General features: G+C 44.5%; 1 protein-coding gene across 1 annotated transcript; it reads right to left on the bottom strand.

Moving 5' to 3' along the window:
• Positions 1-1,475: 1,475 nt before the first annotated feature.
• On the bottom strand, positions 1,476-8,226 carry LOC136287929 (serine/threonine-protein phosphatase 4 regulatory subunit 3B-like). Its single transcript, XM_066180615.1, has 11 exons — positions 7,678-8,226; positions 7,043-7,120; positions 6,706-6,828; positions 5,840-5,956; positions 5,485-5,616; positions 4,686-4,788; positions 4,087-4,245; positions 3,214-3,383; positions 2,750-2,889; positions 2,127-2,301; positions 1,476-1,559 (listed from the first exon to the last, which is right to left on the bottom strand). The coding sequence occupies exons 1-11, from the start codon at positions 8,224-8,226 to the stop codon at positions 1,476-1,478; spliced, it is 1,830 nt and encodes a 609-aa protein (XP_066036712.1).
• Positions 8,227-15,614: the final 7,388 nt, after the last annotated feature.

Below are 15,614 nucleotides of genomic sequence, written 5' to 3'. Positions count from 1 at the left end.
CAGTTTCCTAGCACCAGTGCCCCCCTTCACAAGGCTAAGATGGTGAAGTGCATTATTTATGGATTCAAATGGTACATTCTCCTTCCAAAATAATCATTGTGTAATTGGGATAATGCCCTTGGTTGTCTGCCTAAGTGAAACTTGGGGAGAAAATATGTCTTGGCTTTCAGCCATTTGATCAGTAGTCAGAGCTGACTGAAAACTTACCATCAAGGCACTCAGGAATAATTAATCTTCTCATATAAATAAAAAGTTTAACAGCAGTACTCATCTTAAAAGAATTTTAGATCAAGAAAATAAAAAACTGTCTTTTCCCCCTTCTAAAAATTTTTGCAATAAAGTACAAAACAATTATGACAATATTTTCCACTGTCCGAGTCCTGGTTTTGCGAAACCGAAGGAGCAGAGGACTCATCTTGAGAAGTTTGAAGCCATTTGCTACGCTGGAAAGGATGTTTTTCCTCTTGACTTCCACGTCTAATTTGGAGAAATTCCACTTTTGACAAATGTATGAAAACCATCCTTCTGCCCTGCATTGAAAAATAAAATTTCAAATCCAGTCCTTAAAACACCTTGCAGAACCAGACCCAAGCACAGGAACTGCACCACTGAAATACAGTGGATTGTAAGATATGGAATACTTGCTTAAGTTGCAGATTTTGAGATGTCCCCTGCAATTCAGTTTCAAAAGCGTAGAAATCATTTCAAAACCCTGTCCTGGCTTGGCCCTGACAGATTGAAAGGGAAGCCAAGGGTGGGCTTACCCTTTGCACAGGGCATGACATCACTGAGTGCAACAATAACTCACAGGAAAAGAAGCAAACACACAGTCAGTTTTCGTGTAACGTTTTATTAAAACAGTACTAACAAAAAACACATCTGAAGAAATGACAGGGAAATTTTAATTCCTGAATTTTACAGCTTACACATGCTAACAAACACTGTGAAACAAGTACATTGGGAACTTTAATACAAAGGAAACTTCTGTGGTGCAACGCACCGTCTAACATATCTATGTGGAAAGAAATTTTTCAAACAAGGGTTACAATTAAAACTAGCAAGTACCGTAAACTAACTACTAACTCTATCTCCAAAACATAGAAATGGCTTCACATTAAACTATTCCAGGAGAAACAGACCTAACATATCTTACTATATATTACTAGTATATTGATTAATATAACACATTATAACATATTATATTCTATTACTTGACTATTCTATTACCTATATAATATATTCTATTACCTATATAATATGCTCTATTACTTATATATTATATTATTTTATATTATTTTGTATTACAAAATATCCATATATAACCAGTAAATTATATTACATTTTTATTGAATAATAACGTATATTACAAGACAGGTCTATGTGATGGATTGCAGCTGGTCCCGTATTTTGACATTAAACAGCTGCAGCACTGGAAAACTCATCATAAAAGTTCTTCTATAAAATGTCAGTCTCCTTTAGGGATCCCGGCGAGCTCTTTTCTTTGGTGGTGTCTCATCATCTTCGTCATCGTGAAAACTAAATATTTCAAACAGACCTCTCTGCGAATTAGAAAAAGGTTAAAAAAAAAATGAAATTCCCACATTGAAAAAATGCACCCCGCACATCTGTTTTGCCCCCAAGTCTTAGAGGTGAGCAATAAAATTCTTGCCAGTTCTCTGTAGCTGCTCAGAAGCTAAGATTTGAATAATGCTCAGCTGTAAAAGGCACAAAAAAGGTATCATTCCCTGCATTTTGTCTGCTTAAAACCACTTCTTAATCCCCTGATGGGGAACAGATACCAAAAAAGGAAATTCCATCTGTGTATCACACCAGCTGGGCAGGGTAGAAAGCCAAGGAGTAGCAACAGTTGAGTGATGCGGAAGAGGCAAAATTGTGCCCACCAGATTAACAACTGACTCCAGTCCCACCTTATCCTCATCAAACCTTACCCCAGACCAGTCAGGGTTTCACTCTTGGTGGAATTAGTCAGGGATTTGTGTGTATTTATCCCCGAGATACCCTGTACAAGGCTATTGCTGACTGTGCCACATCACACCCAGAGAAGCTCTGAGGCTGCTCTGCGGTCCTGTGTGAGGACAGGAGCCTCCATGAAACTTCTCTCCCACCTTGGGGAATTCCAGCGCTGTGGTCAGGCTTCTGTAGGTTGTCGAGGAGTCACTGCAGCTTGGTTTAGATGTTGCAGCTGCCTTCCCTTCACCTGCACTGAACTTCAGATCTTCACGCACTGGGGAGACTGTTGGTTCTTTGGCACGTGTCTCAACAGGCAATGCGGAGGGGACACTGCAAGAGACACAGGACAAGTGATTGAAGCTTTTCCTGATGTTTCAGACTCAGCCAGGTCATCAATGGGCTTCCAAAGAATTAGAATGAAGGAAGTGACTTGGAGAAAGCAATCCAGCTCCATCCCTGCTTCCACCCTCACCGTAAGCTTCACAAATACCCAGGTGATAATGAGGCAGACTCAATCCTAACTCAGAAGAGCAGAGCAAGATTCTGCTCTTCCAGAGCTGGCAGTTTTCTGAACAGGACATTTAATCTACTGGCCACATCAGCTCTACTCAAAGAAAGCTAGGTGGGGGTTTACTGCAAAAAGTTTTCAGCAAGAATGAAATTCAACCCCAATCCCAGCCACCTGCTTCTGCTGCTCTCTGGAAAGTTAAAAACCAACCGGGCAGGCCTGCAGAATGCCAGCCACTGGCAGCCTCATGAGACAGAAACTGGGCCATACCTGTCCACTTTCTTTCTTTCCTCCTCTTTTGCTTGGTCGTGTTTTCTCTTCAGTCCCTGGAATGCCTGAGTGGGTTTGACAGATTCCAGTGCATCAGAGAAGTTCTCAACTAAATGTGCAATAAGCAACTGAATATTCTCCTGAATAAGAACAAGAACAAGGTTTCAGTCTCAAATGTTCACAGGCAGAAAGTCAGAAAGCTTTTTGGAAAGTAACTGATTCCTTGTCCAGAGCCAAAGTGTTCTTGTCAAGAACAAACGGGAAGCAATCAGATTTATTCTTAGGGAAAGAGCTGAGATCTAGAAAGATTCAATTTCCCTTAGAAATGAACAATAGACTCAGCAAAGTCCCAGCTCCATTTGTGAACCTTCCATTAAAACAGGACACTTGCTATCTTGGAGATCCGCCTTTGGCCTCTGGCAATGCCATGGACATGTCAGTGCTGAGGCTGCTGCTGAACTCACCCTTTGGATGAATTCAAACATTTCCATCGAGGCAGATTTCAGCAGGTTGCACTTATCCTTATTGTCCAGCACAGCGTTTACAACTGGCTCAAACAGGTTCCCCAGGGTGATGTAACGGTTGTAAAGGTCATCCTTCAGGCCAATGATCTTCCTCATAAAGCGAAGAGCACCTGTGTGAAGAACAGACATTCAAGTATTCAACAACCAGATGCTGGGGCTCTCACCTTGCTGTGAAAAAACTGAAAAATCTGGTGTTCCATCTGAGAGGAAGATGCACCCCCAAAGTGCAAAAAGCAGCATTTGTTGGCATTTCTTTCCTTCTGGGACTTTTCCCTGGTATTTGAAGGTCATCAGGAACCATGGATTTCTTCCTCCAATCCAGCAGCAATGCATGCCAGCATGCATGTAGTTCAACTATTAACTCCCTCCTGTGTTTTTTTTCCCCTTGTTCCCCTCCCAGAACCAGCCCTGAGTCTTTAAAGATCCTGGGTCACAGAATTTCATTCACTCTCCACAGGGAGTACCAGATTGAGAACATTATTAAGAAAGGACACAACTTCCACTGAAATGAGGAGAGAAACCTGATCACAAAGGATCCTGTCATGAAGATCTGAAAGGATCCCTGCAGACTTCAAAAGAGACAACAATCCTCCTCCCACCAGAAACTGCATTGCTCTGTGCTTACAGACAGCTGCTCTTTTACAAAAAAAAAAGAAAAAAGAAGTCAAACCTCTTTTTTTCCAAATTACTTAATTGACACCAGTGAAACACAGCAAACGAACAGGAATTCTGAGTTCAGGTGTACATTGGTACACCTTCCACACAGGACACACAAAGCCTGAAGAAGGAAATCACAACAGTTCCAATACTCACTCAAGGCCAGAAATTTGTGTTTGGACTTCATCAGGACCAGTGCTGGTCTTAGGAGATCTTTCTTCAAAACGTAAATCTTCATGTGATGCTTGTGCTGTTGCACACAATAAGACAGCATCGCCAAAATTGAGGCAAGTGTTTCTGCTTTTTGATAATTATCTACAAGAAAAATTAATGCCTTGGGTTATACAAAAAATTCAATAACGTACTGTCAGCATACACTGAGTTCAGTTGCTATTCCAGTTCCTGGCATATTTGTAGTGGATTTTTGTTTTACTGGATTGCTTTGGGAAGCAGAACATTGGGTCAGAACAAAACAGCAAACACAGCTACAGCTTTTTTTTTTTTTTTTTACCTTTGCTGTCAATATTCTTTAAAATTAGACTAGTAAAACTATGACGTTATTCTCAATATACATGAGGGAAGTGCGTCTTTACAAAGCACACCATCAAGCTATGTCAGCATTCACAGCTTCAGGAAAGGAAGACTGAGGCAGGAACAGCAGTAAGCGTGTTCCCAGAAGGCATCACAGGTCTATTGCTGTTTACCAGGACTGTGAGGCCCTTCAAAGGGGAAAGAAAAATTAAAATTGTCATTACCTATTTCCTGGTATGGTTCTGATGTGGCAGCCAGCAGCGGCGCAGTAAGAAGTTGAATGTAACGGTCGTAGAAGATTTCGAGAAATTCAAATACGTCCAAACACTGAAACAGCAATAACTTCATTAAACACTGGCATTCACATTTAACTTTTAAATATAAAAAGAATAATAAAAGAAGAAACAGCCGACAAAGGATTCTGCTGAGTTCTTTGGGTCTGCAGCACTGTCTTCATACAGGATCAATTTCTTTCTTTTGGGGCAAACTTGTGAGACATGCAAGCAAGCTGGCTATCATTAAAAGAATCCCCAGCATGGACGCAAATATATACTGAAAAAAGCCCAGCAATGACTCAAAGTGCTTGACAAAGTGTCTTTAAACCATTCTGAAATTCTGAAAATAGTTTTGCCCAGAACAAATATCTGTAAACCATTTTACAGGTATTCTGCTACGTTACAATGTATTGAAATCTTTCAGGATTTATCATCCAGATGGAGAGAGCTATGGTCAGACAGGGCTATGGCACTGACACCTATGAATTTAACAATTTAAATAATGGTTAATTAATGCTCAATTAATTAACCATTTAATTTTGGCACAGTGCCCTACACACATGCCTTCCATTAGCAAAATTAGCTTATCTTTTGCTTATTTAAAGTCACTATCAGACCACACCCCACTCAATTAAAAAAAAAAACCTATAATTTTGTCTCCTTTGCCCGCAATAACAGCAATAGAGAGTATCAGGCTTTTAAGTTTGCCAAGACAGTGTCATGTCTTCTGCCATTCATGTTCACTTACACTAATTCTGGCCATCATTTTGTCTGTGTTGATCAGAGCACAAAATATCTTCATTAACTGATGATTTCCTCCAAACTGAGGGTCGGTAGTACAGATCATCTGCTCTATGACCTTCGTGATGAGTTGGGTATGCTAAAAAAATCCCAAAAAATACAAAACAAACAAACAAAAAAAAAAAACACAAAGAAAGAAGTCATAAAATAATTGCTCACAAGAATGGAACGAGTTCCCCAACTTTTTGCAATGATTCCAAAATAAAATTAAAACTCAGAAACTGAGATTTTATTTTGCTGGTTGTTTTCCTGTTTTCCCTAAAAGTGGTGTATTCAAAATCTCCAAACCACTTGTTACTTACGTTCTCACTCTGCCGGGCCTCTTGCAGTACAAAATCTTGGACTTTGGCTGGACAAAATTGCACTAGATAAGACAATATATCTGTAGCAAAAGATCTAACTTGCAGATCGTCCATTGCCTTACCAAAAAAAAGAAAAAAAAAACAAAACATGTTCAGTTGCAAGGAAGAGGCAGTTCAAAAGTGGAGAACATTTTGTTTCAAAAATTTTCATGAGAAACATGATAATATGGTCACAGAAAAACAACAAGGAACCAGGCAAATATTTTTCTTTCCCAATGTTTTCCTCCTTTAGAAAGGGCACAAGACTTTTTGTGAATTTGACAGCCCTAACATAGGCTGGAAACATTCACAACATCCAACTTGCTTGAATATCTAAGACTTTCTTGATATTCTGGACCTGCTATTCACAATTTATTCATTTTGTACTAAAGGACCAACTGAACAAATCAAGTTGTACAACAGTTTCTGTGCCCATTTACAGGCAACAAGAATTCAGACCTTCCCTTAAGGGATGTGATTTTCTCTGATAAAAATCCAGCAATCAAGCTTCCACATCAAAAAGTCTCTTTCACCTTTTGACTGCCTGGACACGAGGGTTTCACTGCCCTCAGACTTCTCCCTCATGAAAAGTAAAAAATAGCAAGAGCAGTCAAGCCAGGCTTCTCCAGAGCAGAACTGTGGGAAGCTTCTGCATTCTGGACATCACCAGAAATCTCCACTCTCAGCAGAGCAAAGCTCTCCAATCAGACTTACAAAAAAAAATGCTCGGCAGATTTAAAAAAAAAAAAAAAAAAACAACAAAAAAACAGGCAAATGGCTGTGGACTTTTCTAGTTTTATTAAAGGCAGTTCTAAGTTTTCACTTACCATTAACTTTTCAAGAATTGGAAGAATTTGCAACTTTAACAAAGTTTGAAGAAATTCCTTTGTTCCATTTCTTCTCTCACGTAATGAGAAAAAAAAGGCACATAATTCATTGAAAATCTTCATCTGGTGCACAGGAAAAAAAAATAAATTATTGTGTGTTCGAGTCAGAAAGCTCTCTGAAAGGATGAAACAGTTACAATTTTTACCAGGGGGGTGTACTGGCTGATTCTCTAGAAATACTTCTAAGACTGCAGAACTCTCGGAACAGTTTCTCTTTCTACTTTTTGCCTCTCATTTATTTAAAGCCTTTGAGGAGCCACCAAGCCTGCTGACTTACCAATCGACATCGTTGCTCAGCAGGTGTAGCTTCATTTGTTAGTTGTGCTAAAACTGCAGGCAAAAACGCCTCATCTTTCTGTGGAGCACACAAAAAGAACACAAATTAGGCAGTGATCCTGGAAAGTGAAAAACATGGTCCTTTTAGGACCCCACCCTGCACAAAGCCAAACTTCCCACACTGCCATTGCTTTTGTCACAAAGAAGGCAAATGCTAGAGTACACATCCACCAGAATCATTTCCAGTTTACAGCAGCTCCAGGAAGGGGTTTGGCGCTTTCTGCCATATTTGCACCCCTTTACAGAGAAAACATTGTAATAAATGTCCCTGGAAGTTGCATGTTCCTGAAATACTTAAACAAAAGCAGATCCAAAGGTTTGCTTGGCAACCAAAGAGAAGCACTTGATCTTGTTACAGCCCATAAAAAGTATTAAGATACTCAACCAAAATTTATCAGTTTGAAAATACAAAATCCAAGGGATCAGGAAGAAGGGAAAGCATTCAAAACATTGTGCAAATGAAAGTGCCTGTGATTAACTTCAACACTGTTCACCAGCTGTAAACCAATTCCAAACTACAGCCAGCGGGATCTCTACAGCTCCCATCTAAGCTGCATTAAAAAAAAAACCACTTACTTGCAACCCACATAAAATCTTCTCTTTGCTGGAGCTGATGAAGGACTTGAGGGTAGAAAGACGACCACCTTCAAAATCGGATGGCTTAGGCGTGATGATGGCCAGAATGTACTGTGCCCTGAACGCCTGGCTGATTCTTTCCTTGAGGTGAGGGTCTTTGATAGGAATAACCTCATGAAGCTTTGCTGTTTTGGCTAGGAATTCCCTGTGCTGTGCTGGCTGAGGCAAACAGGGATCGTACTCCAGGCATCCGGCAACACCCTGAATACACTTGTCAGAAAACAGCACCTCAAACAGGATGGCTTGGTCTAGGTACACAATTCCTCTGACAGTATGGAACAGGAGGTGCAAGGCTTCGGTGTTCTTCTGTCTCTCACAGATTTGGAAAAGCTCTAGGAGCTTTGGGATATAGCCTTCACTCTTCAAGGCCAGTGCCAGCATAGCCGACTGGCTGCATGACGTGTGGACGGAGGTCACCAGCTCTGCAAGCTCCGCAAGCCTGGGGAGCTCACAGGTAGGAAGGTCTGTGAAATTACCTATCCCACCCATTGCTTCAGACATTCTTCTTTGAATTCAGGAAGGTCCTGGGTGGCTTCCACAGAATGGCACACCAGTACCCAAAGGAGGCCGAGAGAGAGGCAGGACAGGACAGCTCACGCTGCAGCGCCCTTGTGCTGCTCTGCTCCCAACTGCCACGGGTGCTCTTCACCCGTTGCTATGTTACCTGGAGCAGAGCCTGCTGATTGGTCCATCCCTCCAACTCCCAAACCCTAGAATGTTGAGGTCATGACTGCCAGGGGTCGTGACACATGACCAACGGTTCTTTTTGGCCGTTGACGTTTTGGAACCTCGAAAACCCCTCCCCAGTACCTGCTGGGGCCCTACAAGTAGGCCAAAAGGTGGCTTCCCAAGGGCAGGCAGGGAAAAGGGTAACAGCCTTAAGCTGTTTCTTATAGGATATTGGGAAGAAATGCTGGACTACAAGAGTGGTGAGGCACAGCTTGCCCACCCCATCCCCGGAGCTGTTGAAGGCCAGGCTGGATGGGGCTTTGAACTACCTGGTCTGGTAGAAGTAGAAGTTGGAACCAGATGAGCTTTTAGGTCCCTTCCAAACCTAACTATGGTCAAATTGCCATCATGGAAGCATGCTGGGATGCTCCTCCAAGGGGACCACTTCCCCACTGTAGCTGAGGGCTATGGTGTTGGAACCCTGGAAACTTCGATTTGAAGCCTATGGGCCATGGGCTTTTCAGAAGCAAGAGGCTAGGAAGGGAGGGATTCAATCTTAAGGAAAATTCCCACTGCAAGCACCCAAGAGCCACTCTGGAGTCACTCTCACATCACCTCATGTGGGACCCAACACAACGTGGGCCTTCACGACTATACCCTCCACACTCACACACTCAGACCAGGTTTCCTTAACCCTGGGTTTCCCGTACCAGAGTCACAGATGTCCAGATCCTCAGAACAGATTAATCACGATGCAGTAGCTAAATAACAAAATAACACCTCAAGCTGGTGCCTCCAAGGAGGGACCTGGAATAAAGGAACCCCTGTGCTTTTATCCCCTCACTGTCTAAGGTCATGAAGCCCTGGGGCTCATCAGCTCCTGCTGTGTCTCTGAGTGTCTGGTCCCCTGGCTGCCCCACAGGTCCCTGTGCCCTTTGGAATGCAAAGGGGAGCTCACGGCCTCTTGCCCTGGGCTGGGGCTCCTGCTCCCAGAGAGCTCAGCCTGCATTTTGTGCTGCAGCTGCATCCCCATTTACCTGCACTGAATAGATCGTTTAACACCTGCCTCACCAACATCTGCTGGGAAAGGAACACAGCTGGCTGCAAGAAACCAAGGGCACTCCTGGAGTGTGTGGAGCACAATTTTCTGATCTAGCTATTAGATGAGCCATCCAGAGGTTGTGGATGCCCATCCCTGCAAGCGTTGAAGGCCAGGCTGGATGGGGCCCTGAGCAACTGTGTCTAGTGAGAAGCCCATGGCAGAGGGATGATCTTTAAGGTCCCTTCCCATGAAAACCATTTTAGGATCCTATGATTTGGAAGAGCTAGAAAACCAGCAATAACTGTATCGTGGCTCTTTAGCCCATGTTGGCTTGGTAATAGCAGCTGTTCTTTCTCTTTTCAGTAAATGCAAAGAATAATCCGTGTTTGTGCAACACCTTAGAGATCTCATACTACATTCTAAGTGTCCTTCTCCCATCAGTTAATTTCAAGCTGCTACATGTCCCTTCGTACCACATTCGCTAAGGGCCACACTGGCCCTTCCAGCAACAGGACACATGCTGCTATACAGGGAGACACCAGTGACAATGAATAATCCCACTTAGCCCATTAGGGCTGGAAAGCCTTTGGAAATCAGATGGCAATGAACAGGTGCAGAGCTTCATGGTTAAGGGTGCGTCGCAGCTTCTTCTACCCATGGTGATGCCTTAAAGAACCTATAAATGAAACAACACACACTTTCAAGATAAGATTGGTAGAGGAGGTAATATAAAGGCTGGTGTTTATTGGAGGCCTCCAGGGGCAGATATGGAGAACGTCCAAAAACACGCACACCCCCCACCCCCAGGGTGAATACAATTTTCTAAGTTGAGCAAATTAGCATAATTGACAAAAATCACCAATTAGAGACATAACTGGTGAGGCAGTTTCCCCCCCGTTCAACCCTTTTCTGAATCCCACCTCCCCTTTTTAGGGACTAAATGTTCTTGATGAAAACGTGTCTCAAAGAGCTGGGTTTGACCTGGGTTCCTAGGGAGACCAAGATAGGAAGTGGCCCTGTAATACCTGAGTCTTGGTGCTCTGGAATGTGTTTTGTCTTTCTGCCTGGGGAGAAAAGGTAAGGAAAAGTACTGGGACTACGAATACACTACAAATACATATGTCAAGAGTACAGAGAATACATAAAAGAAAAAAGGCAAAAATCAGTTTGGCAACAATGGAAAACTGCGTCTGAAACAGGCCAAGCCTATGTCAATCCATCAAAATGAAGTAGTAATTTACAAAAGCCCCTTATAATACTGTAGTAGCAGAGAGTCCTTAGAGCGCGAGAATCAGATGCCATACACACACAAATAAGCACAGAATCCCCTCAAGTACCAACGTCTATTTTTATCATCCAAGCATACAAAGAGATAGCAAGGCTGAGTAAAAGTAACACCACGGTCAGCCCACAGCTGCTCGTGGGTTTTGATCAGAAAAGTGACTGAGGTGCCTGAATATTTTTAAGAACTGACACGTAATCTTGATCTAGATGTGCAAGTTGAGAGCAGAATCGGAGAAAACCTGATTTTGGCAAGGGGATGTGGTGTTCAACAATGGAAAATGTCATATTTTTGAACATAATTGTCACAGGGCTACCTTTAGACTAAAGTCTGCTATGGCCCTGTGTCTCCCTGATTCTTTAGCCTTCTGATGACTGTTTACATATTTCTAGTGGAGTCTCTCTTGAATGTAACATAAACAAGTAGATTGTTTTCATACCAGTCTGTGATGGACTGCTGAACTGACCACTGGGGTCAGAAAGGTGTTCCTCTCATCTCCCAATCCTTGACCAAACTCCAAAACCTATTTAAATCCCAAATGATAATGAACTTCCTTTTCTCTGCTCACCTCGGAACCTGAGTGAGTGTGGTTCTATCATGTCCCTACCGGCGACATCTGGTGACCTCCGACTGTGGCGATTGCAGTGTGTGGAGTCAGCTATAAGGTAATAGAGCTGGTTGGTAACAGGCTTTTGCAAAAATGGTATTCTTTATCTTCAGGTTTGAGGCTTGGATCTTGCACCATTTGCGAGCCTCCCTGCAGCGGCAGAAGGTTGCTGTTTCTAGTGATGATTTTAAGCGTTTATATTATTATGGCAAATGCAATGGGTTTTTCCCAGAAGACTGGAGAGCCCTTTCACGGGAAGAGTGGGGCTGATTCGGTGTCCACATCATCCAGGCCATGTCTGCACGTGACGATGCAGACTTGGTGGAGTTACTGGAGCTCTGGAAGCAATGTGTTGATGTCATAAGCAGTTTTATGAGGTGGGAAGCTCCCGAGGGAGCCGGGGTCTCCCCTGGAAATGTTTCCATCTCGGATGCCGAGGCTGGGGGGAAAGAAGAAGCATCCCTCTCCGAGGCTGAGACAGGTTCCGAGTTGGACTGGGGGGAGGACGCAGCTCCCGGCTAGCCAGGCGGGGTCTCGCAGGGATCCGGGGAGCCGGCCGTGGCGGCCCCACCGATCCCGCCCGTCCCCGCGCCCAGGAGGCTGAAGAGGGGGGGGTTTCTGCCCCTCCCGGTGCTCTTCTGGCGCTGAGGGAGGGGGCGGGACTGAGTCCACCCGTCCCAGCGCCAAGGAGAAGGACAAGCGAGGCTGAAGCGGAGTCCCCGCCACGGGCGGCCGTGCCCGGCTCGGTGCCAGCCGCTGTGCCTGCGCAGGTCGCGGTGGACCCGAGGGACGGGCGGTCCGTCCCGCCCCCCGCGGGGCTGGCGGTGCCCCCGATGGTTCTCCGCGGCGCGGGCGGGGCGTTGCTGGCCGTAGGGCCGGGCCCCTCCTCCCCTGCGCCGGTGCCGCCTGGTGCTGTGGGTGACACGGCTTGCGGGGGGCCCGGGCCGAGCGGCCCCATGCCGCCTCCTGCCCCCCCACGGCCCTTCCCCCGCCAGCGCCGCCCGCTCCTCCACAGACGGGCGAGTCTCGGGCGGCGGGGCGGGCCGGGGTCGCGGCTCCGCACACCGCGCCCCTCCCGGCGTCCCGTTCCCCCCCTGCCCTGGATCCGAGGGGTCATGTGATGGGCTCCATCTGTCCCACGCTGGGTCCACATGTCCCGGCTGGACCCGTGGCTGTACCGAGGTCCCTCGTCCGGGCCATGCGGCCGGCGCTCCTGCCCTGCCGACAGGCACGGGCTCTTCGGGGCCCGTGAGCCCGGCCCTGCCGCCTTCCACAGAACCCGGGGCAGCGGCAGGGGCCGGTCCTGTGAGATGCGCTTTTAGCGCAGGCAGGGACATGGCCACCAGGAGGTCAGCGCCTCCTTGGAGTGACCACGATTGGTCAATTTGCGTTTTTTGAGTTTTCTGTTCACAAGACAGAGAGCCGGTGGTGAGAAGACAGCTGTTCTGAAGCTCCCGGGCTGGCTCAAGTTCACTGGACTGTTGTTATGGCCAGAGACTGCCCTGAAACGATTTGTACCCTGTCTGTCCCTTAGATAGACATCACGTTTCTTTCCCTTGCCCCTTGACCTCTGGAATGAACTGTCTCTCAAGACACAATTGTCGCCCTTCAGAACTTGGTACAGGAGCTGTTGGACCAGGATCATCTGGAACGTTTTACCAGTCTTGGGACACTCCTGCTCTCTGCATCGAAAAGAAGTCTGGGAAATGGAGGTTGTTACAAGACCTCTGAAAAGTTAACGCTGTGGTGGACAGCATGGGCATGTTGCAGGCTGGTACGCTGTTGCCCACCCTGCTTCCCTCAGATTGGCTGATCCTCATTGTGACTATGAACGATTGCTTTCTTGTGATACTTTTGTATCCTACAGGTATCACTGGCCGATGGAGATGAATGGTCCTATCCCTGGCACAGTTTGGACTGGGTCTTCCTGCCCCATCAGCCGCAGTAGACGGCAAGTACATAATCTGAGCTAATTGCTCGCTTTCAGCCTTCCAATTAAGTCACGGCTTTTTCATTTGTGGTCGACATAGCACAGCACTTGGGCCATCAAATTTTGAAGGAAGTCAGCAATGCTGCCTTGTTTCATTTTTGTTTCATTTGCTGAAGACCCTGTGTTACTGTGTTGTGTGCCACTGAGGCAAAAAAAAAAAAAAAAAAAACCAACAAAAAACAAGGGGGAATGCAGGTTTCACCCTGCACACAGTGGATTGGCAAAGCTTTGTGTGCCATCGAGCACCTTATGGTCCCACAGAATTGTAATAACCCTGTGATGTTGAAAGATGGAGACCATGACCAAATGAAAAGCGGAGTGCATGAACTATGGAGTGGTGACTCAGATGCAGACGACGCGAGTGTTCACTCCAATGGTCCTTCAAAAAGAAAGATTTTTCTTCCTTCCTATTTCTTTTTTTCCTAATGCAGAAAGGGTGAGATGTCGCCCTGATTCTTTAGCCTTCTGATGACTGTTCACATATTTCTAGTGGAGTCTCTCACGAATGTAACATAAACAAGTAGATTGTTTTCATACCAGTCTGTGATGGACTGCTGAACTGACCACTAGGGTCAGAAAGGTGTTCCTCTCATCTATCAATCCTTGGCCAAACTCCAAAACCTATTTAAATCCCAAATGATAATGAATTTCCTTTTCTCTGCTCACCTCGGAACCTGAGTGAGTGTGGTTCTCTCATGTCCCTAACAGTGACAGCCCTACGGGCTGTGTTTTTTGAGAATTAAATTCATCATTGAAGTATTTTTTTCACAGAAGGTTTTTGGAGAAGGATAATTAATATATTTCCTTAAATTATTAATCATATAAATAATTTTTTTATTAGTGTGTATATATATATATTTCTATTGTAAATATATTTATATGAGTATCATTTATTATTTTCATGAGTAATATTATTCCATAAAGGATTAAATGGAATGGTTCCACCTGAGTTTTAGCCACCTTTCAGAACTCCTCCCACATCCAGCGAGCACTCGGGCAAAGCCATAGGACTGAAAAGAGCAACACAGTGTCAAGACTTGGCAAAAGCATCTTCTGGTGGTCAGTTCAGAGCAAATAATCTACTGGCCATGCTTTATTCCAAAGAGAAAACACTTGGGAAGATAAACCAAACCATGCTAAGCCTGCAGGGGTCAGAGCTGGTGCTGTGGCAGAAAGGGTAATTATGAAACACCACATATTTTAGATAACTGGGTTTGCCCCCACGCGATGTACACAGAGCAGCACAGACAACTCGGTAATTACTTTGCCCCTTTTCTCTTAAATAAATCAGAATTACACCATCATTTGATTTATGTTGTTGGTGGTGGTTTTTTTCGGTTTTGTTTGAGTTTTCATGTTTTGGGAGGTTTTCCTGTTTTCTTTCCTTGTTGGGGTTTTGGGGTTTTTGGGTTTTTGGAGGGTTTTGTTTGTTTGTTTTTTAAACAAGAATGCAGAAGATTGGGAAGGAACATGAAGAACTTGTTTCTATGCACAATGTTTTCTAATCAGAGGAATGCAAGGAAAGCCAGAGCAAATAAACAATTTAGTGATTTCTTATTAAGGTCACAGGAATTTTCTTAATGCAGCGTGATACTGACTGCCAGGAAACCTCACAGTGACCTAATAAATTCAGTATCATTACACTGCTGCCATCCAAGCATCCTGAGCCTATCGGGCATTAAGGAGGGTGACTAAAACAGGGGGAGGAAATGAGCTTTTATTCCTGAGATGCAAGTGGAGAAGCACTGCCAATCTGCATTTTGACCGTCTTTTGAGTGGTAAAGAACTTACACCGGAAATATAAAACATATATTGGAAGCATATATTTTATATCTACACAAGAGAAATCTCAGACCGGTGAGTCGTCCTGCTGTCACTCAGACAGTGGAGGTGGGAGTGAGAAAAACAATGCCAACAATTAATGTTTACAGTGCAAAAAGGCACATCAAATTGACTTGTAATGGCCTGCTGTAGCACTGTTTCTAATTGGCATCTCACTATGTAATTAGATGATCGTGCCGCATACTTGAGCAATAATGCAAAAACTAGATCACTTATGGGAGAAAAAATACTAGGCTGGGCAATCAACACTGTGTGTCTGCACTGAAGTTTGCCACGTCTCATTCATCTTTTTAAAAATTCCTGAAATGTGCACACCATTGCAATTGTGGGGGTGCCCCCCAGAAACCACCAGCCTTTCTGCCTCTACACTTGAGCAGCTCCTGCTCTGAGGGGCTTCTTGTAGCAGCTACTCCATGAAAAAAATCCCAAACAAATAAAACCACAT

This window comes from Chamaea fasciata, unplaced genomic scaffold, assembly GCF_029207755.1.
Source record: "Chamaea fasciata isolate MVZ Bird 193981 ecotype frontalis unplaced genomic scaffold, bChaFas1.0.hap1 SCAF_3, whole genome shotgun sequence".
NCBI classification, from domain to species: Eukaryota; Metazoa; Chordata; class Aves; order Passeriformes; family Sylviidae; genus Chamaea; species Chamaea fasciata.
The sequence above is the reverse complement of the archived record's forward strand: the minus strand, read 5'-3'. Positions and strand labels throughout refer to the sequence as shown.

What these genes read in the sequence shown, in the direction of transcription:
- LOC136287929 (XM_066180615.1), bottom strand. Translation starts at nt 8,226, where the DNA reads ATGGGTGGGATAGGTAATTTCACAGACCTTCCTACCTGTGAGCTCCCC. An exon ending in AGATTTTATGTGGGTTGCAA is followed by an intron (nt 7,121 to 7,677) that starts GTAAGTGGTTTT and finishes TGTGCTCCACAG; the next exon opens with AAAGATGAGGCGTTTTTGCC. An exon ending in CTGAGCAACGATGTCGATTG is followed by an intron (nt 6,829 to 7,042) that starts GTAAGTCAGCAG and finishes CCTGTGCACCAG; the next exon opens with ATGAAGATTTTCAATGAATT.